Genomic DNA, 24028 nt, shown 5'->3' with positions numbered 1-24028 from the left:
AGAAAAGTTTAAAAAGTTAAAGTATACGTCGCGATTCATTTAATGGTAAAAGTTAATAAGAAGAAGAGTGTTAACAATAACAATATTCTCAAGGTAGAATTAGAGTATCTACGATTGGCAACTCTCTTGAATAACAATTTAGAGTTTCAATAAATGAAACTTGATATAAATATATTTTAATCTTTATAAAATTTAGTACATTTATATTTAAGTTTATCTTTTCCTTTTTTTTTTTAATAAGATACACGCTGCTTTCATTCTAAACGTATTAGATGGTTTTTTTTTTATAAGGGATGTTCCTATATATACATATAAACATACGAATAACTAAAGTCAAAATTAGAATTTGATTTGTATGTCGAAATGGATAAGCGTAACATGGATAAGATATAAGCGTAAAATGGATAAGTGTAACAAGCGAAAATTATAAACCGTAAATATCCGGTCGACAAATTAACTTTGTTATTTTAAGATGAAAGAAACATATGTGACGTAACTTATGTTGCGTCTAAAATCGTTGTTTTCGTTTTTCCTCTGCTTTTTGTTAAGTTGATGTTAATTAAAGAGAGGCAACATCGTTGATAAAGGAACAGAGTCAATCCGATGCATTGTCGGACATACAATTCAATGCATACGCAGGACATACTAAGGAAAAGTAAATCTTTCTCCGATCGCATAAGGCACCTTACATATAGGAACATCATTGTAAGATTTTTCAAACGGAAAAGAAAAATTTACGCGGATTACGGGGAACGTACGACCAGTCATTGTTTTTACAAGAGTCTCGCCACGTAGTCTCTAGTAAGGTAGAAAATGAAGCCAAGTATATATATATATATATATACTTTTATATATATATATGTATATATGTATACATACATATATACATATACATACATACATATATATATATATATATCCCTCTTAGCAACCTAAAATCTAACCTACTTGCTTTTGCATAGAGTTGACTTTAATTGTACATAGACACTGACGTTATATGTACAAACATGTACACGTCTTATGTACATATAGCTATTCAATGATCATTGAAAGTTAAATATTAATTAATTAATAAATGTTCTCTATTCTGTGTCTGTGTTTGGGTGTGCGTATGTATAATATAATAATGTATGTATGGGGTGTATGTATGTAATCATTATCTTACATATTCAGTACATATATGTATATATATATGTACATATATATAGATATATATATGTATATATATACTGAATATACCGATGTGTCGACGATATACATACATATATATCTGGACGATACTGATGATGTCTGAAGTAAAACTTGAACAACATTCTTTCTAGAGAATTATTTGCCTATGCTACGAGTTTCTCTCAATTACATCGATTCATTTATACATATTTATATTTATGTATATATTTATATATTCATATATCGTATATATTAAAATTTATTTCAATTGTGTACTATTAAACTACTAAGTAACAGAGGTAAAGAAATTAAGGAGTTTCAACAAATCTACATACGTACGGTAAGATTCACTTATTCATCGAAGATTTTAGATACTCTAATTATATTAAACTAAATGTAACTAGAGCGAACGTGCAACAAGTGTCGTACGTCACATGCCGGGATTTCTTCGCGAGTTGTGTCTCTCGTTCGGTCGTTTAATCGGAATTCAGGCAAATTCAAATTTATTAATTTCGAAAGCAATTTTCGAAAGTGCACACAGATAGTTCCTCGTTAAAATAAAATACATTATGTCACGCTTTGGTTACAATAGAACGTAATTGTAATGGAACATGGAACATTGTAATGAAACTAACATGGATTTTGTAAACTAAAGCACATACCTCCTCCACGTCGGCAAGAAAATTCCGAATATACGACTATGCGTAAGTCGATCCCGGCTGTAACGAATCTGAAGAGAAAAACAACTTAACACATTACAAAAAAGAAAAAAAAAAAGAGAAAATTGCGAAAGGGCAACAGGTAACAGTAATGTCTTGTGGCACAATTTGGGAACATTTTACGTGCATAATAAATAGGTACACCAAAATCGCGCTTTATCGTTACGTCGCTTGTTGTAAGTGCACGCCAATGTCCATCGGTTTTTGTGAAGTTAGCACTCATCGTGGCGAAAATGTACGCTTCTGCGCATGTACTTATTGAGACGCGTCTAATTTCCTTTTTGCTAGGCCATTTCCCATCGATCGCGTTTATATACTCTTTTGTCCGCAACAAAACGCAAAGTCCGTGTACGTTCGCTTGATCTCTTCGACAGTGACGGTTTCTCCTTTTTTGTAGACACCGCACCGGCGTCTCGCCTTCCGTATTACGAAAGACGCGCGTGTGATTATCGGTACCCTGTCTCCTGATTGAACAGAGTTCGAATTACGATTGCAGAATTACTAGTTAAAGACCCTCTCTCTCTCTCTCTCTCTCTCTCTCTCTCTCTCTCTCTCTCTCTCTCTCTCTCTCTCTCTCTCCCCTCTCCTCCCTCTCTCTCTCCTCTCTATCATTACGCCATTAAACTCTACGAGTTCTACCCGATTCTTTGTGCTTTCCAGCTTCCATCAAGCGGTCGACGTTTTCCTCTTCGTGAAACTGCTCAACTATGATTGCATATTCCATATGAGTAACCTCGTAAGTTTAATTAGTCCGTCTGGCCGGGCAAACTTGCCAGTTACGCTCTCTCGCCCAAGTTCGCACATATAGAGGAGGTATTCGCGTTTTCGGAACTATCTATTTTGGAAGTTTACCCACGCAACCCGCCCCGTCGTGTGAGCGGAGGTCTCGTTCACGTAAAAAGATATATTCTCGCAGCGCGTTACTCGCAACGACTTCGCGGATGGTCGCGTGTCATCGTATAAGAACCTGCCTATGCCTCGAGCAACCGTAACCTACCTATTCTTCCCTATCGTACCATTACAGCCTTCGTTAAGGTAACTTAAGTATAGCTACTTGGATCTCGTCCTATGGGGGCCTCAGCCTCGTTGGATTGTGCCACACATGTGCTGAGTTTTGGATCTTGTTGTCGCTGACACTCGCGGGCAGTTGTTGCTGATGGTCTTGTTGCTTGATGGCTTGCGCCGTGGTATTGTCCGCCTGCTGTTGCTGCTGCTGCTGCTGCTGTTGTTGCTGTTGTTGTTGTTGTTGTTGTTGTTGCTGCTGCTGTTGCGGTAGTGGTGGTGGTGGTGGTTGATGCGGCTGCAGCACTTTCGACGGTTGCTGCGCCGCGGGTCGTTTAGATTCCTGACCCGTTGAATCGGGCAAGGGTACTGGCCTGTGTGATTTCATGTGCGCGCTTCTGCTTTTCACTTTGTTGAAAACTCTGGAAGAAAAGTGCAACCGGCACGTCAAGTAGGCTATCATCTATCGGCTTTGGGTCTCGGGCGAGATGCGAGCACGCGAGATTTGACGTTTACGATATGTGAATATGACATGTCGAGTTGTAAGATTAGAACATGTGAGAAATTTAGCTGGACGATTCGTGGAAATTAATGTAAACGCACGGAGATGGAAACGATCACACTTTGAGTTTTCACACAATTAAAAAAAAAAAAACATTTCGTTCTGCAAGCGGTTGGTCTGCGCCTTCGTTTCAAATGCACAGTGTGGTTTAGTTCACATGTGTGTATATTTCACATACAAGTGAGTCGTAGAGATATCGACACAGCAACAGCGGTCTAACAAATCATGCTTGCGTTATGCGTTTAAATTTAATACTCATAACGACATACCATAGCCAATTTATATGTACAAATATCTTCATCGGAAAGTGAAACATAGAGAAATATAATTAGAGAGAAGAACCTAGGCAGCAAATCAAGATAATAATAGAGTATAGAAAAAATGCCAGGCGTATAGTATATCAAATAATTGATGTGAAAACTTTTGCCGTTATTAAAAAGATATACGAAGAGTATTTTATGTTTCGATCGAATTCGGCGATAAATGATAAATAAAATTAACTTCTTATGCAAGAAATATTGTCGTATTCGCTCATTTCGGTTCGTTAAATGTTGTATCATCGAATATATTGCAATAATTTTTTATAATAACAAGTTTCCTGGTATAAAAATGTATGTGTCGTGAATAACACATGTGCGGTCTCGAAAAGTGTGTTGAGACGTATTCCATAAATTAAAAAAAGTATCAATTTTCTAATATAGATCGTTATAACACGCGCATATGTTTGTTTCTCAGATTATCCCAAAACTTAGTTTTTTTTCACGATACTCGTGTTTTTGTATATGTTGATCCAAAGTGCGAAATGTTTCTTTCTTTCTTTCTTTCTTTCTTTCTCTCTCTCTCTTTCTTTTTTTTCAAAGCATGTACTTTTTTGCTGTTGCGCTGACCCGCTTAAATTTTTTCTCCGGCGCGACTTCGCGATACTCTACATGTCATCGTTAAATAAAGTATTTAACATATCTCTCTATTGTTACGACTACAAGTACAAAACTTTATAGTTATGTAGCCGGCATATCGTTTCGTTACTTGGCTCCGGTCAGGTCGTATGCAGAAAGGCACGCTTTTTCTCTTTTTCTCTCTCTCTCTCTCTCTCTCTCTTTCTCTCTCTCTCTCTCTCTCTCTCTTTCTCTCTCTCTCTCTCTTTTCTAACAAGCGAAGGTAATATCTATGTGAGATGTGCCGATACTTGCCAGCTTACATTGTCGTTAAGGATACGCGCGTCGCACGCTCCGCCATCAATTATTGGAAAATGGATAATTTAGATTAGAGATTGGAGACTTACTTCCCGCAAATCTTGCAGGGGTAGTGAAGTGGGGTGGGCGCGGGTAGTTGTTGCTCAGAACTAGTGTGAGTTTGTGAGTTGGTGTTGACTGTGGCGTGGCCGGTATTGCCGATTTGGGCGGTTTGGGTGCTCCCGGCCATCGTTACTGTTACACTTCCGCTAAAGCTCTGACAACACAAAGAAAACACAAAGCCAAAATAAACAACACAAACAAACAACAACGGCGACGACGACGACGACAGATAAGTAACGCAACGTTCACACAACGCACATCTTCGGTCCTCTTAAAATGAAGCGTGAGAAAACGACGGATCAACAATCAGTTTCATGCGACACTTAAATGTTCACACGTATGTACGCATGTAAGATGATTTCAGATACACTGAGTACGAGATCCCGTCAATTTGAGATTTAAACGTTGTATATTCAGTGAGTATTTCTTCTTCTTAGAATAGAAGGATAGAATTGGACAAAAAATTTGGTGAGATTTTATGCACGCATAAGACTCTCGTACTTAGCGTATGCGGAAAAAGTAGAGTATATAGTGAGCAGCAGACAGAAATAACGTATGCGATTGTAATTTTTTTTTGTAACAAGTTATTCCGAATATGCTATGGTATACTGTTGCGAACAATAGCAGGGAGAGAGACGTACTGGCAAAATTGAGAAGAAAAGAGATTCCAAGATTACTTTAAAATTAATCTTCCAAGACTCTCAACAGTTATTATTAGCAGTGTTAGTATACATACATATACATATACATACATATATATATATGTGTATATATATATATATATACACACACATATATACATACATACACACACACACACACACACATATATATATATATATGTATATGTATATATGTATATATAAAAGCCGTGTAATTGATTGTAATTGATTGTAAGAACACGACACAATACAATCGGCAATTAATGTTTAAAAAATATCGTTACTCACATCTGGGCAGTCATACGCAAATAACCTCATTTCCCCTTCGCTGGTGGTCAGAGTCGCCGAATTCTCTCTCTCGCTTGCTTGCAGCTAAATACAGAATAAGAAGGTAAAAGAACATGTTTTTATAGTCGCATTTACGCATTTGCATTGTACGTATATAAAACACGTAGGTACGTGAAATGAATTAAAGCCTGAAAATGATAGCATGTAAGGCGACACTTAGACTCACCAGAGTACGATGGAGGATCGACTTATCTTCATTGAAGTCCATCTCCGTAACGGACGCGATGGCGTCACGAAGTTCCTTGGTGTCCTTGGAATCTTTCATCTCGCTTTTGATTTTTGGTTTTCCATGACGAAGACGTAGCATCTTATACTCGTCGGGACAGAGCCTCTTCCAGAGGTAGTAGAACTGCACGCACTGTTTCGCGCTCTTGGCACCGACATCCCGCGAGATCGCGCAGAAGTCCTTGTTGTACTTGAGTAGCCCTTGATAGAACGCGTCCATCTCGTACGCGGTCCATCGGTCGGACTCGTGGCACTCGTAGCTGAGCAGCGGATGCTCCACCGGCAGCGTCGGCGTTGGTCGCATTAACTTCACCATTGCTTCCTGAAAACGATTATCGAGAACAAGCGTCGTTATTACGTTCACTCGCTCGAACAGTTTTGTTCGTGGAAAACTGCCTGTGGCGAATCGATGGGATCAAAGTTGCATCGACGACTTACGTGAATGTTCCCCTTGCACATGTGCAGCAGGTGAAGTGCGTACTCCTTGTTTCTACCGCCGCCCGGCACCGCGGCGCAACACGCGAACTGCAGGTACATCTCCACTGCAAAGTAACGGCATTCATTTTTCTCCGTCGCGCATTAACTCGTACAGTCAGACGACTGGAAGTTATATAATTTTTCGTCGACAAATTTCATAACGTATCCAGCGAAAGAATTTTTTAGTTAATTTTAGTTGATCTTAAGTTAATCAAGTTGTATTGTATTGTATTTAATTTATGTAATTTTAAATAATTAATTTCATTTAATTAATTTTAGTTCATTTTCACGAGATACATTTTCTCCTCAGGAGGTACAGCGGAAAGATTTTTTTAGTTAATTTTCGTTGATCTTAAGTTAATCAAGTTGTTTTTAATTTATGTAATTTTAAATAATCCATTTCAGTCGACTAATTTTAATTCATTTTCATTTCAGGAGACATTTTGCTCTTAAACGCAGGATACGCTGAACTGAGTTCATTGAAGAGATCTTCAATGAACTCACGTCGCGACTTTCAATCACCTGGCTGTACACAGACGGGCATAATAGTCTTGTGTGACACATGAAGCTGTCATACATTTTAGAGCTCCCCGTAAGAAATATATCATACGCTCTGGAAAGCTATAACTTCATGCTGTTAACTGAGGCTGTTCAAATATTTTTTACGTTTCGAGTAACGTAATATTTTCGAGACAATAAACTTACGTTCGGTGCTTGTGAGCACGTTGTTGATGCCGGGGTCCCACAGCAGGTGATCGGCCTCTGGCCCGTTTTTTCTTCTGTCCCCGTCACAGCCGAACGGTGGTATCGTGGCCTGATACCTCGTGCCGATGTTGATCCTCGGCGGTGGGCCGTCGTTGCCCTGAGAGTCATCCGAGCTGAAGTCCGAGTCCCGTTCGTACTGGTGCAGTCTTGCGTACAACCCTGGTCCAGGGCGGGACGGGTCTAAGATCGGCGGTGGCGTGTAACTGCTGTCCCAGTGGCGGTCGCAAGCCTTCCGCAGCCTCGATGGATAAGCGTTGGAACTGTTCGCATACAGACCACCGTCCATACGCGGCCTCTTTCGACAATGTCGAACGGGGCTGCTGGCGGGCAGACTGCCGGGACTGAGGAACACATCCTCGTCCAACAGTTCCTCCTTAATCTGGTCGATGGGTATCGGCAAGTTTCCGACGGTCGGCTTGTGTCTCAGGATATTGTTCTTCGACACTTCGTTAGTTTGGACGAGAAACTTGGCCGGGTTGATGATCTGCTGCTGATTGAACTGAGCCGTGTTGTTGTACTGCTGATTGGTTTGGACGTTCAGACCGAGGTTCGCCGGCTCGATTTTCGGCGTCGCCAAGCGAACCTCCTTCTTAAAGGCCACCGCTGGACTGAGGGAGCCCGCTTGCACCAGCACGTTCGTCTTCTGCAGGCCCGACGTCTGTATCAATTTGAACTCGCCGTTGTTATCGACGACGATGCCGGCGAGGTTGCCGTTGCCTAGGCCGAAGTCTACCAGGTTTTGGCTCGTGATCAGTTTGTACGACTGGAACTCGAATCGCCTGCGACCGGCGGTGGTGAAGTCCTTCGGGGTGGAAGAGAGCAGCGGATCCTCCGAGTTCGGCATCATCTGGCTCTGGAGCGCGTGATGCGGCGACACCGGGAAACCCGTGGCGCTGGTGAAGGCGACCGGTCTCGGCGACTGTATCGAGGACGGCGGTAGCGAGGACAATGGCGACGGCGCCGGTGTCGCCGACAACGGGCTTGGCAGTGGCGAGTGCGGATTCGGCGAGCCGGATCCGTAAAGATCCGCGTCCGCCTCGGATTCGCCTGGCAGTACCTCGTTCAGTGCCTCCTCCACGGCCGCGGCGGACGACATCGTGCTGGTATAGAACGCCGCCGAGAGCGGCGACGACACCTGCCTCACGCCCTCCGGGTCCTCCTGCGGACTCAGCAGCGGTATGCTCCCGGTGAGGAGGCCCTCTTGACTAGCCGGTGGGGTGGGGTATGTGAAGCTCGGACTGTCGTGTCGCGTCAACGGCGACGGCAGCGGCGACTGGGTCGGCAAGGTATGGGGACTTTCTGTGTATTGCGCGGCGTAAGTACTGAACTCGGCCAAGGAGTCGGGCAACGGGGAGTTCACCAGCGCTTGGAGGTCCGGATTAACCGTGTGTTGCGACGAGTACCGGTCTTCCAGCGTGATGTCCTGCAGCTGCTCGGTGGATTGTTCTTGCAATAGGCCGGCCGCCTGAAACTACACATTACGGAGACTCGTATACGCGGCGTTTTCGCAACGCGATGGGTCAAAATGCTCGTCTATTCATCCGCGTTGATCTCGATCGGTGTGAAAATAATTAAAAAAGTGAGCAAATTCTTCTCTACGTGATCGTGAAGATCGAACTCGTGTAGGCTCTTCGGTAACATTCGAGCCTTAGCGACACGATCAACTCTGATCAGGATGTTTACCTGGATCGTGTCCAACTGCGTGGCATGTAGCAACACGCTGTCGGGAACCGTGGTGACCTGATGGAACACCTCGTCCTGCAAGCTCGGACTGAAGTAACCGCCGTCTTCGGCGTACCCCGTCATCGTGAAGCTTTCTGTGACCGTGGGCTGCGCCTGCGGCTGATTATTCGTTTGCTGATTGGTTGTCACTGATTGTACGGGTGGCTGGTACGTTAGGTGTAATCTCTGTCCCGGATCGGAAGTTGTCCTCTTCACAGCCACCTTCGCTCCCTACGATTGATTCGCGTGTTACGTACGTACGTTTGCAAAATGTGCGTGTGTGTAACTAGACGCTTGCTGCGTAACACTCTCGGGCGCGTAATTTGTACGGGCACGTAAAGGATCGTACCTTGAGGATCAGGTCGGCGAGCGCCTGTGCTTGAGCCTGATTTTGCGCTTCTTGCATTTGTTTCTGCACGGTCGCGTGACCACCCACGGTGACATTGGGCTGCCGGAAATGCTCACCATCGGACAGCCGGCGTACCTTCTCGGCCGCAGCCAAGGGCGGCGGTGCTGGCACCGCGAAGCTCGTCTTGCCTCCGATCTGCGAGATGGCGTCGACTTGCGTAGTGAAAACGGTGGTGTTCGTACGCGACTGCTGATTGCCACTCGTGTCCGCTGCTAAAAACCGTGCGTATTTCCTGGTGAGCGATCTCGCACGCCGACGACGCTAATCTTATTCCGAAGGATTTCGCAACGTGTGACAGGTCGTACGATCAATATGAGCGACGTGCGATGTGTGTCTAACGATTATTATGTGCCGAATAAACAGCCGAGGTAATTTACGTGTCTTGGTGCTTGACGGAGAGAGAAAGAGCCACGTATTTTTGCCGCGATCACGTTTGATCTATTATCACATATTTGAGAAGCAGGAGGAAGAGAGCGTTTCTCTCTCTCTCTCTCTCTCTCTCTCTCTTTATAGAGTAACCGGCGGCAAATACACGATGTCTCTAGTTTGCTCTCACATTTCAGGTCGAGAATAAACACGGAGCACGGAGAGGAGCCTCTCTGAAGACCCCATGTTTGCGACCGGGGAAGATAGATTGGTCGGCAAGATATTTTTCCTTTACTAACAGCTACCTATAGAGAGAGAAAGAGAGAGAGAGAGAGAGAGAGAGAGAGAGAGAGAGAGAGAGAGAGAGAGAGAGAGAGAGAGAGAGAGAGAGAGAGAGAGAGAGAGAGAAAGAGAGCGCATGCGACGCTTCGCGTTTCTGAGCGGAATAAACAGAGACGGTAGGCTCGCGCGGAAGATCATGAAACGGAAAGCGGAAAAACGGAAAAGAGTAGAAATAGAGGAAGAAAGAGAAAGAGAGAAAGAGAGGGGGGGGGAAGCGGGGATAGGAAGCGAGAAAGAGAGAAATGAGCACACTCCTGTATGCGTGAACGGGAATATGCACATACATACATATATATATATGTATATATATATATATGCGCGCATGTATGTGTGTGTGTGTGTATATATATGCAGCGTTCGGAATAAAAGGATCTTTTGTCGTTTTCTTTTTTTTCCCTCGATTCGCCCTTCACTTGACAATGGCGGTCGCGAATAGCTGCTCTCTTTCAGCCGCGGCGCGCCACCCGCTGCGGCGCACGTTGACGGTTTTTGTTTTCCGTTTGGCTTTACGTATATATAATTGAAGAGAGGAAAAAGAAATATATAAAGCGCGGAGGATTGGCTGAAGCAACAACATACGTCGTGCCGTCGTGTATACGTGCCGCCCTCCCCCCTCTCTTTCTCACCCTCTCTTTCTCCCTCTATTCCTCCCTTTCTTTCTCTCCGACCGCGCAATAAAAATTTTTCGGTACGTTGTATCTCTAAAAATAACAATATTTAAATTTCAAAAAAGCGCGTGCGCGCTGGTACGTCACGGCACATCCTGAGAACGGCGAGTTTGCTGGAATAACCACATTTAAATTTCAAAAAGCGCTCATGCCGTTCCGGTTATAATGTATTCCGTAGTCCGGCGGGCTGACTCAATTTTTACGAAAGTGCGCGGATGACAGAGTATTATAAGCGTGCAAACACGAAACATACACGCTCGACATCGCGGGCGTGCGCGACATAAATGAGTAAAAAAAGAGGGGAATATTAGCGAGCTTCTCGACAATGACTATCGATCGCGCGAGAGGAAAGAGGAACGAAGATGAATTCGTATTCGTAAGTTAATCAGAAGTGTTACAGAGAGAGAGAGAGAGAGAGAGAGAGAGAGAGAGAGAGAGAGAGAGAGAGAGAGAGAGAGAGAGAGAGAGAGAGAGAGAGCCGCCAATCGTAACTCTTTCCACCGACAACCCTCTCGGATCCCGGAACTAAGGTTTGCTCTCGATAATTCACGACGACTTTCCGCGATTCTCGTAGCGAACGTGGTGGAAACGGATGTGCATTACTTCAAAGCGCGCCATTTTCTTCGGAATGCATGCAAGGATCCCGCCGCGTAGGATAAATGGGGAACGTCTTGCCGCTTATTTAGACGGGAGGGGGGAGATAACGAAATCCACACACGCAACTTTTCACTCGGCACTTGGCGCCGTTCCGCTGCCCCAGCGCGCTGCGTCATAATAAATATTCCACCGCCGCGCTGAAATCGCGGCATACTGAAAAATATATTCCACGGCGCGCACAATCGTTCATGGTGGCCGTGCACAACTCGACGGAAATAAATGCGTGCATATCCTGGGCGCCGCGGCGGAGGACGAAGGAGGCCGGGGTGGGGAGGGGGTGAAGCGAAAGAAGGAAATGGGATTCGTCGAGTGTACAGCTGTATCGCGACGAAACTTTTCCACGATGATTTCATGAATATCTGGCCTTCGCACGGCTCTGGCTTCGAGTCGGCGCGGGTTCGCATTAGAGACAGCGGCGCGCGCGCGCGCGCGCTCTCCCCTTCATATTGCCCTTCTCTTTTTTTCTTCGTTTTTCTCCTCCTTTCTGCTCATTATACTGCCCATCGCAGTCCACTGTGCACTCCATACATTTTTATCGCGCGTAGCGTATAATTAGCGGCCCTTGTGCGCGATTTCTTGCGAGCCACCAGCAGAGCTTAGCCACGAGCTCACGACGTGACATCCGGATGTCGTGTTTCCGACGCGCCTCCGGCGAATTTATGAGATTACTCCTAATTCTATCCCGGCGCGAGTCGTTCCTGTAACACGAATCTCACAGAATTCGAACCGTCAAAGGATCGTGGGTGGTCTCTCCTCTCCCCTTCTTTCCCCTCACACTCGCGGCCTCGTCAGGAGAGCGGCGAGTACGCGCACGCACATACATACATACATACACACACACACACACATACACACGCGCACGTATTCACTCCGTAGTTTGTCGAAAGCGTATTAACGCGGCGGCTCGGAAGTCCGCGACAGCTCGATCGATCAATCGCCGGCGCGAAGGACACGGCGCTGCGCGCCGCAGAGACTTATGCATTTACATAAAACCGCAAATGTGCCGCGACCGTTGGTGCACGTGCGACAGCGTATCGGCACACACTGGCGAGATCGCGTGATATTTTTACAAATTGCCAATCATCGATCGCGGCGGGGCAAATTGCTTCCAACGAGGCAGACGCGCGCGGTCTGTCTCCGGCCTGTCCTATCTGCACTTCCAATGGAAATCGTTGCGGTCGATGCTGCAAGCGGCGAAAAAGCCACGGGAGAACAAAGCAAAGCTTCATTTGCGTTGATAGTCCGCGTGCTTACACGTGGTGTAGTTCCACGTGGACGTATGTGTGTATCTCGTATGTGTGCCAGCGCACGTACACGTATATTAAAAATCACGCGCTTCTCCTCGACACCGACGTTGTGAATCCTCTGTCAAGTTACGAGTCAACTCTCTTTCTCCCCTCCTCTCTGTGTCTCTCTTTCTCTCTCCTTTTCTCACGAAAAAATCCTCCCGTGGTGAAATATATTTCCTCTAATTTTCTATCTCTAATTTTCTACCATTGCATTACAATATTTTCACGCAACCAAACTCGAGACAAGAATTAATCCGTTGCATCAGATATCAGCTGAAAAACGACAAACGGCCGATGAATTGGTCACGATGTCGAGCTTACGTAATTAAGACACATGTGAAGCATGGCGATACCGATAACGTTCTTATCGCCGGACAGCAGCGAGAGATACGCATCTGCCGCGAATGAAATCGGGCCGCAGTTGTCAGGCGACGACCGTCTCGACATGCGCGGCCACGTCGTGGGTTTAATTCTTCGTTTGATTTATCGGCCGATCGCTATCAGGCACCCCCACGTTCTTCGGTGCTCGCGAGGCGATATTTCGCTGGACGATCGGCATGACTGCGCGCACTTCCACCGACGTGTGCGTACATGTGCGTGTGTGTATGCGCGCGTGTGTGTGTGTGTGGGAGGGGGGGCTTTCTATATGTCCTGCTCACCCTCTCGCCGCTCTTTGTCAAAAAATGCGCGTCCAGTGCCGTTGCACTGACAACCAAATAACGGTGCAACGCGGCAACGCGCATTCCCCATGCATTGTCAGCGGCGCATCGCGCCAAACTAGCGCGTTCGCCAGCAAATTATTTATCGATCGATCTTGTTGTGCGGCCACTAGCGAGGCTTTTCAAAAAAATAATGGCCGACGACAATAGCCCGGCTAAATGACTGTCAACAATTCCCGATCGCGCCGATCGGGGACGATGGGCGTTAGACATCGGTTCCTATTGTATGTTGATTAATAACCGTTCGTTGGCGAATATTCATAGAATCTGCGAGCCCATCACACGGCAGAGCGGCGAAATTCGCGAAGGTGCTCCCGCGCTACAGTGGATATCGCCGCGGCCGCGCGCCGCGCGCCGCGCCGCGTCCAACATTGATTTGTACTACTTGAAGTAGAGCGCCGTTTTCCGTATCGCTTGCTCGCGTTCGCGCAAACAAACAATCGAATTTCCAGTTAGTCAAACGTAACAAATTCTATGCTCATCGCTCGTTTCACCGGCTACCACCGCCGCCGCCGCCGCGGTTGAAAGAGGATAGTCTCGTTAAAAGGCGAAATCGACATTCATCACGAGGAATGCCGCGCCGCGCGTTAATCTCGCCGTTTCCCAAATCAATTTCATCGGAAAGTGTATGTTACCTGCGAGTAGAGTGTCTGATATTACGAACGTCGCGTTGTCGCCGCTTTCGCCGGCTCTCTCGCTGCCGCGCGCATGACATCTCGGCTCGAAATGAAACGCGTTAAAAACGAAACGCGAGCGACGAGCGCATTATCTCCTCCTCGCAAAGAGAAAGAGAATACTATATCACACAGTCGAAAGTGAAACGAGTCACGAGAATTGTATCTTCGTAATTCTTTCTCGATGGACGGACGGATCGAATGTAGATCCGTCCCATCTCATTTGCGAGATGTGTCTCTCGAAGGAAATGAAAACAGCAACAATCGATCGCCGCACATTCAAGCCCGAACCGATAACGTCGAAACGGAAAACGGGACTCTTTCAATATGAGCGACCAGCTCTCGTCGAGGTGATTTCAGGTCGCCAGGAGGTTAACTGCCAGCGATCATTCACGCACACTCGCGGGGACAGGGCGCGTGCTCCGGCGGATATTTTGCGTTTATTTCGGTTTTACGGCTGGTCGAAAGGAGTGGCGCAAAAAGGCGCCGGGATCGTAAGCGGATCGTCCCCCGGCGTTCTTGGCAGATGCCGAGGCGAAATCGCGCATAAATCGCTAACGACGCGCACTTTGTTACAAAAGCACGGGCCTGGAGCCGCCGGGTTCTGCTACTGCCGCGGCTTGATTTATCGCGCCAACGTGGACAATGCGAGAAATATTCTGGCGTGTTCGCTTCGTAAATCACGGTTCTTCGGCAGTCCATACACTATAGCCCCATAGAGGAGAGGCCCCAGCGAAATATCACGGCGGTCCTGCCCGTCCTGGCAAATGCACATATGCGCGAGGGAGAGGGCCGTACGCGCGCGCGCGAGAAAGAGGAGAGATGAACGGGAGGACACACAACGGGAGAGATACAGTTGCATCGGGATGCGCGGCCGTAAATCACCGGAATCGCATTCGCGGATTCGGTGTTCTCAGCATCGCCCGCCGGAACAGTGTATTAATTCTTTTTTCCCCGTGGTTATGATAGGAGCGCGTCCCTTTTCGGGATCCCGTGCGAAACAATGACATTGTCGCGCTCCGCATCTTTCTCCCCCAATCTCTCCTTTTAACCTGTCTCGTGGTCTTATTGCGTACGGATGCGTTGCTACCGACATGTGGCTCGGCTCTTTATTTCTACGAGAAATGTCGAAGCTCACCCGCTCAGCTCCCTTCCTGCATGAGAAAGTCCAAGACTTACCTGTCGTTCTCTTCTGTATGATCTTCTCTTCGATGAGCGCCCTCACGCTGACCGACGCCGTCTGCAGGGGCGGCCCGACGACCTCCTTCTTCTCGCTCTTCTTGTTGTCCGCGTCCTGCAACACACGTTCGAAAAAGACGCGTCGTTAAATCGAGTGGAACAGAGTCGCCTAGCAGCGACATCGAGATGCAAATTTTCCACGGCGCGTCTCGTCGGTTGAGCGTTCGGTGTACCGAACGTCTCGTTAAGTTACCGCGGTCGGGCATGGTGACGGAGGGAGGTCTCATTGGCCAAGACTCGCGGTTCGCGGATTCATCCGGGAGACTATAATATAACCAGAATCTTCATTCGACCCGACCACGAAGGACTCGTGACGAGAGATCCCGGATTAGAAGCTCAAATCACGGCAAATTGACGCGCAGCGCACGAAGAGGGCGGTGTAGACAGACTACAATGGTGAATGGGAGGTGGAGGTAGCAGCGGGGCTGAGAGGGGGCAGAGATGCACGCTAATCACTGAGCAGGGCTAATTGAGGCGCCCATTGGATTATATCGTAATGGAATCTCTGGCGTGTGCGATTCAACATCCTGTAGCACGGTCCGGCTCTAAGGCACCTTGGCATCGTTTCTGGATGCTCGCGAAGAATGATTGCGTTGCCTCGATGATGCGGATTCCAAAATTGCTCGACGGCGAGTCATCAGTTACGAAACAGAGCCGGCGGCTTGGCAAATTTATTCTCACTCGTATACGCCGGAGATACGGAAAATTTCACTTGCAACATACAGACAGAAGGGCGTAAACTTGTCAGGTCTCTCCCCGGCTCGCCCTCCTTCTCGTCCCTCGTACGATCTCGAGGTCGTCTTTACAATTACTGAGATCTCTCAGTCGCTCGTAATGCGCACAGGCTGCTCTCGAGGAATTTCCAGGAGCGTATAATAAAATCCTGTCCTCTTCAATACATCCGTAGCTGCCCCGTCGCGTTGCAGCATCGATCTTTCGACCGAGAGGAGAAACGACCAAAAGACATAATATCGTTGACGACACAATAGCACGTCGCTGTCGTGGATTTATCATCGTCGCGCGTCGATCTATTATTACTCCGGAAAGCGTCGCACGTGTGCGCCCTCCGCAGCAGGAGGGTGCACTCACTCACCCCGTTCCTCTCTTTCTCTCTCCTTCTCTCTCTCTCTCTCTCTCTCACTCCCTTTCTCATATCCCGCTCCATATCCATTCGCAGGAAGATAAGCCGTTCTTCAAGGCGCGAACTTACCGCACCGCGAGCTACAGACCCCACTTCCTAACTTACTAAGCGCGAGAATTCCTTAAAGTCCGCGTCATTTTTTTCCTCCAGGACGCGGGCGCGCACACCCCCGTGGAGAAGTTATATTACTTAAAGTTTCCGCGAGTTACGCGTGCAAGTGGATTTCGCGACCCGTCCTCGCGAAACACGCGTCAGAACGTCGTTCCCTTAGCACCGTTCGGCTGGCTGACCGACCGACCGACCAACCGACCGACCGACCTTCGCGAGTTTCGGGGCACGTTTATAATTAGCATACTAATACCGCCGAGGGGGTGCCGCGCATACATCTCCCGCACCTGTATCCCGCTGCCACCCTTGGCTCGGCACCGCCACGCAAACAATATATCAGGCCGGATACATACGTCATCATCGTCATCTTCATCAAGCCTTAATGGCCCGGGTGGGCTCACGCGCCCGCTCGCCGTCGCTCGTCATCGCGGGCCTCAATTTCCTATCTCGTACTTCGATGTGTGTAACGCGCGCACTTACGCACCCACGCCGCGGGAGGTGATATATATATATATATATATATATACATATATATATATGCATATATATATACACACACGCACGCACACACACACACACACACACACACACACACACACACATATATATATATATATATATATCACCCCCCGCGAAATTGAACTCTGTCTTTGACGGGGCGTACACTGCTCACTCGCTTCATGAATATTGATCGGTGGCCGTTAATACGCGGAATTGATTGCGGAACGTCCGCCGCGCTGCGCCGCGCCGCTCCCGGACTCATCAATTCGATCCGTGTCGATTCCAGCTACCAGCGACGAGTTATCCCGCGGCCCGCCATTGTCCGAGATTAGACTTTGGTGAGGCCGCATTTTTTCCCGCGAATTATTTTCACACTAGTCTGAAAAAAATGTGTACGTCCGTGGGTGAAGATTTATCTATCGGTGCGCTGTGCATCCTTGATATCTCGCCGGTATATACAATATTCAATTGTGCGCGCGCTCTTCCAGAAACTATGTGCAAAAGGATCTATCGTGATCCTTTTGCACATAGTTCGTGATTTATACCTTTGCTTGTCACTTTTACTTATCACTTCTGCTTGTCAAATTTTAAATCGTTTACTTACTTTCGCTCTTGCGAAAGGTATCACATTAGATTTCAAAACGATTTGGATTTTGTTTCATGTCAATGGACCAGTGAGAGAATTGGTTTTTGAAAAGTTTTCAGAAATTAAATTCTCTCACTGGACATCTGCTGCCTCCAATTTGCATCTAAATGTCCAAACTGTTTTCACATCTAGTGTATAATCATGAGGAAAGATTCGACTCGTTGTCTTCGACCCGTAGCGGATGTATCCGTTTTTCTTGCAAGCAATACGATTCGGCGGAGGGAGCATGCAGACTACGCGTCAGAGCGCGACTGCAAACGATTAATGGGCGACGCCGGCGGAGTCCCACGCGGCAATTTCCGATATATTTCTTGTTCTTATCTTAACTCACGAGGCATCGATCAATCGACGATCCATAGCGCCGTCCGCGCGCACGCGTGCGCGCGTATGTTTCCCAACAATTCCTACCGCCGACGATCAATCGTGCTAGACGTCAACTACTTACAGAAAATAAATCTGAAGCACGTCGGCGCAGATTTATTGCTGACGATTTATCGCTCCGAAAAATCATTCGTCACGCCGGCGGTACGCGTAATGAAAAACGGCCGCATTGCGGTGCTCGCGCTCGAGCGGTGGCGGCACGGCGGGGTAAATTCCTCCGAAAATACAACAAATTACACGCCGTAATTCGCTGTAAAGCCCGAGACTACACGTCTATTCGTGGACTCGCTCGTTCGTTCGTCCGCTTCCGAAAGAGGCGGCCTGCCTCGCGTGCGCGCGCGAGCGAGGCGCGGGATTAACAACAGCTGCCACTTAACGAACCCAAACGCGGTCGCTAACTCCTCTCGCCGCGACGCGCGCCCTAAACAACAACGAGCGCGGTTTCACGGTGGACGAGGCTCCTGCCTACAAGCCCCATGAGTTTTCGTGTTTTCGGCCCTGTCTTTCGCGTTCGCGTTCGCCGCATACGACATGCATTAATCCGGCTACACACACACACACACACACACATACACACACATATATATATACATACACACACACACACACACACACACACACACACAATGTAAATGTATATCCCCGAATCCGAAGGGCTATCGAAACTTTTCAATAATTCCGTGGCGGCCGGTGTGCGCCGGGCAAAAAGCTCGGCCGCTAGAACCACCGAAAGAGGGGATGCTGGAAGGGGAGTTTCGCGGTAGCGTGGCGCCCGTTGGTCTCGCTGGTCGAACATGAACGAGAGAGAACACGAGGAGAGCGGATAGAAGCGTGAGGGAGACAGAGAGAGAGAGAGAGAGAGAGAGAGAGAGAGAGAGAGAGGGAGGGGAAAGAGAGAGGGAAAAGGAGAGAGAGTATGGGGTGGACGGCAGAAGGCATAGGTATCGCGGTGAAAACTCGGGTGCTCGAAACGAGAGCAGCGCCGTTGAAAACCCCGACCGTAACCAGTCAGATTCAATCTGCATAATGGAGAAAGCTCGAGACAATGTTTGCACGGGCCTCTCCGCGCGTGCTAGGTTTCTCTTCCGTCTTTCTCTTTCTCTTTCTCTCTCTCTCTCTCTCTCTCTCTCTCTCTCTCTCTCTCTCTCTCGCTCTGCTTTCTTTCCATCTGGTCGTTGAATCATCTCTGTCTCTCTTTCTCTTTCCTCCTTTCTCTCTCGCCTGCTCACTTCTCCTCTCGCTTATTTTTCCTTTCTCCCCAACCTCGTCGCGAACTCGCTGCGGATTGGTTCGGGGATCGAGTGGAACCAAAGAGCTTGTTAATGGGTTCATTTGGATTCGATCATCGCCTTACCTTTCCCATCCACCGTGCTATCTACGTCTCCCTCCCTCGTCCGCGCTTTATCTCGCCTTCGCTGATTTACTCGCTCTCGCCCGCCTCGTTTCAATCTTTACTCTATCGAGTCGTTACCAACCGGTCTTTCCACCCACCCGCTTACGAAACGATGAATGGAGTAAGGAGAAACGGGACGAGTCACATTGGGAGCAGGCGAGAGGGCGGCGAATCGTTATATGCGACCGTTAAAAACGCTGATTGGAAAATTAATTCGACGTATTTGACGGAATCGCGAAGAAATCTCCGGCCGCGACGCGAGGGAAGTAGTCTCAACTTCCACTTGGGACGGGCGATTATGTGTGCGTGACGAATCAAAGGCAGACGATCGAATGATCGAGCACGCCGACGGACGTGTTCCGCATCGCACATTATCCTAAGAATGGCCGTTTGCGCGTTACGAACAGGTAACGGACTTTATCCCTCATATTGAACTGCACGTTCGCGACACCATTCTTCCCCGGCAACTCTCGCGAGCCTTGTATTATATTTTCACGATCACCGCGATGAAACTCCGTGAATCGGGGAAAAAATCCCGATTTATGCGCGGCGATTCAATATGTCGATTATAATTCCTCCTGCCCTCCGTCTTGCCTTTTAATACCCGCCACCAGACTGGTTTATTCCCACCCGTTCCAGCGCCGGTTACGTCATCGTCTTTCAATTGCAGAATAAAGAACATCCCCGGTCTCCGCCATTCGCCGCCCCCTCCCACCGGGATCGAGTGAAAAAGGGGAAACTTTTGTCCGACGAGTTTTTCAGCACTTTTCTAAACGACGCAGTCTTCGTTAAGACATTTTTAATCAGCGGCAGGAGAGCACCGAGGTCGACGGGGAGTGAGGCGGGAGGAGTGAGGGGCACAAGGGTAGTGAGAGAAAAAGATAGAGAAAGAGGAAGAGAGAGAGAGAGAGAGAGAGAGGGAGAGAGAGAGGGTGACCGTGGAATCGCTGATCTTTCTATTTCAACGGCTGCAACAATCCCTTACCCCCTGACCTTATTAAGAACACTGCTGTTCGTATTCTCCACCATTCGAGCACGATGAAAGGGAAGAGAAGGAAGAGAGTAAGGGCGGAGGAGGGAAGGTACGGCAACAAAGTGAGCTGAAGTAGCGCGGATCTCCGTGGGCGATCTCCGCTCTCTTATATCACTTTTTGTCCTCTTTCGCGCCTTCGCCGCGGCGATTATCACTCTGAGGATGCATCTCCTCCAGAGTATCGCGCTCCTCTCGAATGCCCCGAGACGACGACGACGACGACCGACGACGACGACGGACGACGACGGACGACGACGACGACGGACGACGAACGACAACGGACGACCGACGACGACGACGACGACGACGACGACGGCGGCGACAGAGGCCTGATGAGATTTTCATAGAAACGCCGGTTGATTATTCGGATGCACCGCGGGCGCGGCCGCGAATTCGCGCGATTGCGAATTCATATGGTGATGCAAACGGTGGCGCGCTATAACTTCGGCGCGGAGATTTTCTCGCGAATATTAAAGTTTCCGCCGAAAATGAAGTTTGGACGACGCGCTCGTTCGCGCGAATGCAAATGAGATAAGCCGCCCCGCGAGATGAGTTCCTTTATGCTAAAGATATAGCTGCGCAACCTCCGAAAGGCGCAGCCGCAACATATGAATCTGCAGTTCGCGGGTAAAACTACAAGATAGGGTGAACTCGCGATTAAAAATCGATATTCGGCGGCTTCTTTCCGCACATAACACTTGCGTCCGCAAGTAACACCAAGTCGAGTCTCCCGGCAGCGGGCCGGATAACATTTGGCTTGCTTTGATGATAATCGCGTCGAATGCGCGTGAAATATTAGCCATCGGCGAATAAGAATACACCCGATTCCGAATACGTTTAAACCTTGACACCGATTACTTCGACTCGACAGGATACAGCAGAATATTAGCGATTGTAATCCGCGAGATGCGCGCGCGTGCGCGCGTGGATCTGGAGATTTAGCGTCGCATACATATTTAAATCTCGATCGCACCGATGTTAATTGCTATGTTTAAAATACACGAGTGCGAAACAAGCGCGCATGCGCGCTTGCGCTAACGTAAATTACGAGATAAAACATTATTAGAATATTTCAAGCAGGGGGCAGAAGCCCTTCTTATCGGGCTCGACCCCTCCAGCTCTCGCAAATCCGCATAAATACGTAAACGAGCGCTCCCCCGAGCGTTACCCTTATCAAATATGAAATTTACCTTTTTGAAGTAACCACCGTGGAGTCTCATATGGCCATTAAGAGCCGGTATGTTTTTAAATTTTCGATGGCACAGATTGCACTCCACCGGCTTCTGCTCCGGCTGGAGCTTGTTGGAGGTCGCGACGGTGCCGGGAGACGACGAGTTTCCGGGAGACGGACTACCTTTGCCCACATTTCCGTTTCCCGGCGAGCCGACCTGTTGTTGTGGCTGCTGCTGCTGTTGCTGCTGCTGCTGCTGTTGCTGCTGCTGCTGTTGCTGCTGCTGCTGCTGCTGCGCCTGTTGTTGCGCCTGCTGCTGTTGTTGCTGTGAACAGTAAGTGGTCCGTTCATGAGCAACGTGCGGCGATCAAGTTCATTTATTTAATCAATACGCAGGGGCGTTATTTATAGGCGTCATTAATCGTGACTCTGCAAATTGCATGTAATATCGTAATTTAAAGTAACTGGGAGTTCCGCTCTGGGCGGATTATAAACACGAGTAAAAAGTGAATACTTCATCATTCGATTAATTTGGCAGAACGGCGTCGGCGAAATTACTTTTCCTTATGAAAAGGAGATAATGTGCGCGATGAAGACGTTTCGACGAAGACAATGCCCTGCCCACATTCGTGTCGAAGCGCGCGCGTTTCTGCAGCTTGATTCAAAATATTGCGAGGCAGACATCGCATAGAATTGATTGTGCTCGGCACAATCTCTGCAGTCAGTTCTGAATTTCTGCGGGACAAAATGTTTACGAAATATCCGTAACGACCTTATTAGCCGCGGCCGTGGCGTAACGACGCCGCGTAAGGCCGGGAATAATTGAACAAAGGGCGAATCTCCTCTTTGTGATAGAGACCCCCTTTCCTTACGACGCGACATCCGGTTCGACGGTGCCTTGCCGGCTCGGGAAAGCCGGCCGCGGGGTTTTTTCTTTCTTTTTTCTTTTTCAGACGAGATCCGCGCGAGATCTTCTCCTTCACCGCGCGCATCCTCCATCCACTGCGCTCCTCATCAGCCAGCCCTCGCGGAGAGGAGGCGAAATTCCAGTCGAACGATAGCGTAGCACGCGTAATACTAATATGACTATGTAGTACGCGAAAGTTCCCGCTCTCTGCCCGCCGGTTAAGCCCTCTCGAGGGCCGGAGAGCCGTTCCTCTTCCACCTGCTCCGCAGCCTTGTAGAAACTCCGCAACTTCGTAAGCGCGTAAGAGGGAATAGAGATGGGAGAATTGCTAACTACAGATCGAGAACGTTGCACGCTCGGTGCACAATTTGCATCCCTTCCAGGCGATACCGGGGATCGTCCGGGGACGCGAGATACGTCGCGAAGGCCGACTGTTGCATTATAATATATTATAACTTCGCTTTTGTGTTTTAGCCCGGTGGTCTTAACGGCGGGCTCCTTCTCTCGACTCGTCATGAATTACGGCGCGCGCTGCGCTTCACTTCCGAACAAAGTCCTCGATTTTTTCACGGCGATTGTTCACACTAATGGTCCGAAGCTTTCGAGTGTAATCAAATACACGATTGATGATTACTTGCGCTATATTATTGCGTTTCACGTTGATCCGTCGCGGGGGATAAATGGAAGGAATATCATTCCGTCGCGTTTGCGTAGTTTTCGTTTCGTCCGATATGTGAATCGTTTCATTATTCTTCTTTCCCCTTCGGTGTGATGGATTTACACACACACATACAATAAATTTAAATATCTTTAAATTATCAATGCAAAAGGAAATATATGGTTATCCGCGGTGCTTCTCCGTGAATTGAGATCTCGCTGCATGCGCACGCTCTCTTCTCTCTTTCCTTCACACGGTTCGCCAGCGTAGCCTGGCACGCTACCTGCACACGTGGGCTTACTTTCTCTATCTACGTTTCCGTCCGCGGCGCGCAAAACTCCTGCCGTATAAGTTCGAGAATTGCCGCGAGAAGAGCGAAGTTGCTTCCTCTTCCATCAGCCTTCCGGAAGAGCCGAGAATTCTAAGCTTAGTCGTAAGTACATATTCGATGTTGCCGCGGGGCATGTCTGGATAAGAGCTTTGAAAATTTAATAACTGTAAGTGAATCCAATACTCGATATTCCGCGGAACTTAAAAAGGTTGCGCATTTAAAGTGCGGGAGCGATACAGCGAGTATATTGACGAGTTATGGTTTACCGAGGAATTTCGACGGGGTAAGAGATGCGTGTTTTTTTTTTTTTTTTTTCCATAAAATTCCGAATCGGATAATAATAATTCATCAAATATTCCGCGTATCGAGTGACACATTGCGATTCCCGCCACGTTGCCCGGAATCATTCGATGACATATCGTCAGTCGTTTTATTCGGCGCGAAAAAC

General features: G+C 48.0%; 1 protein-coding gene across 1 annotated transcript; it reads right to left on the bottom strand.

The window, feature by feature from the left end:
* Positions 1 to 906: 906 nt before the first annotated feature.
* LOC105187860 (uncharacterized) lies at positions 907 to 21981 on the bottom strand. The gene is made up of 10 exons (XM_025308220.1): positions 21704 to 21981; positions 15251 to 15365; positions 9297 to 9568; positions 8909 to 9178; positions 7166 to 8696; positions 6422 to 6525; positions 5925 to 6305; positions 5699 to 5782; positions 4736 to 4902; positions 907 to 3313 (listed from the first exon to the last, which is right to left on the bottom strand). The coding sequence occupies exons 1-10, from the start codon at positions 21731 to 21733 to the stop codon at positions 2956 to 2958; spliced, it is 3312 nt and encodes a 1103-aa protein (XP_025164005.1). The 5' UTR covers positions 21734 to 21981; the 3' UTR covers positions 907 to 2955.
* Between the last annotated feature and the right edge of the window lie 2047 nt (positions 21982 to 24028).

Source organism: Harpegnathos saltator, unplaced genomic scaffold (assembly GCF_003227715.2).
Source record: "Harpegnathos saltator strain DR-91 unplaced genomic scaffold, Hsal_v8.6 scaffold144, whole genome shotgun sequence".
In the NCBI taxonomy this organism is placed as follows: Eukaryota; Metazoa; Arthropoda; class Insecta; order Hymenoptera; family Formicidae; genus Harpegnathos; species Harpegnathos saltator.
This window is presented reverse-complemented; position numbering and strand designations above follow the sequence as displayed.

Coding starts and splice junctions, on each gene's coding strand:
- LOC105187860 (XM_025308220.1), bottom strand. CDS start 21,733: ATGAGACTCCACGGTGGTTACTTCAAAAAG. Junction 15,366..21,703: donor ACGGTGGTTACTTCAAAAAG/GTAAATTTCATA, acceptor CGTGTGTTGCAG/GACGCGGACAACAAGAAGAG. Junction 8,697..8,908: donor CGCAGTTGGACACGATCCAG/GTAAACATCCTG, acceptor CGTAATGTGTAG/TTTCAGGCGGCCGGCCTATT.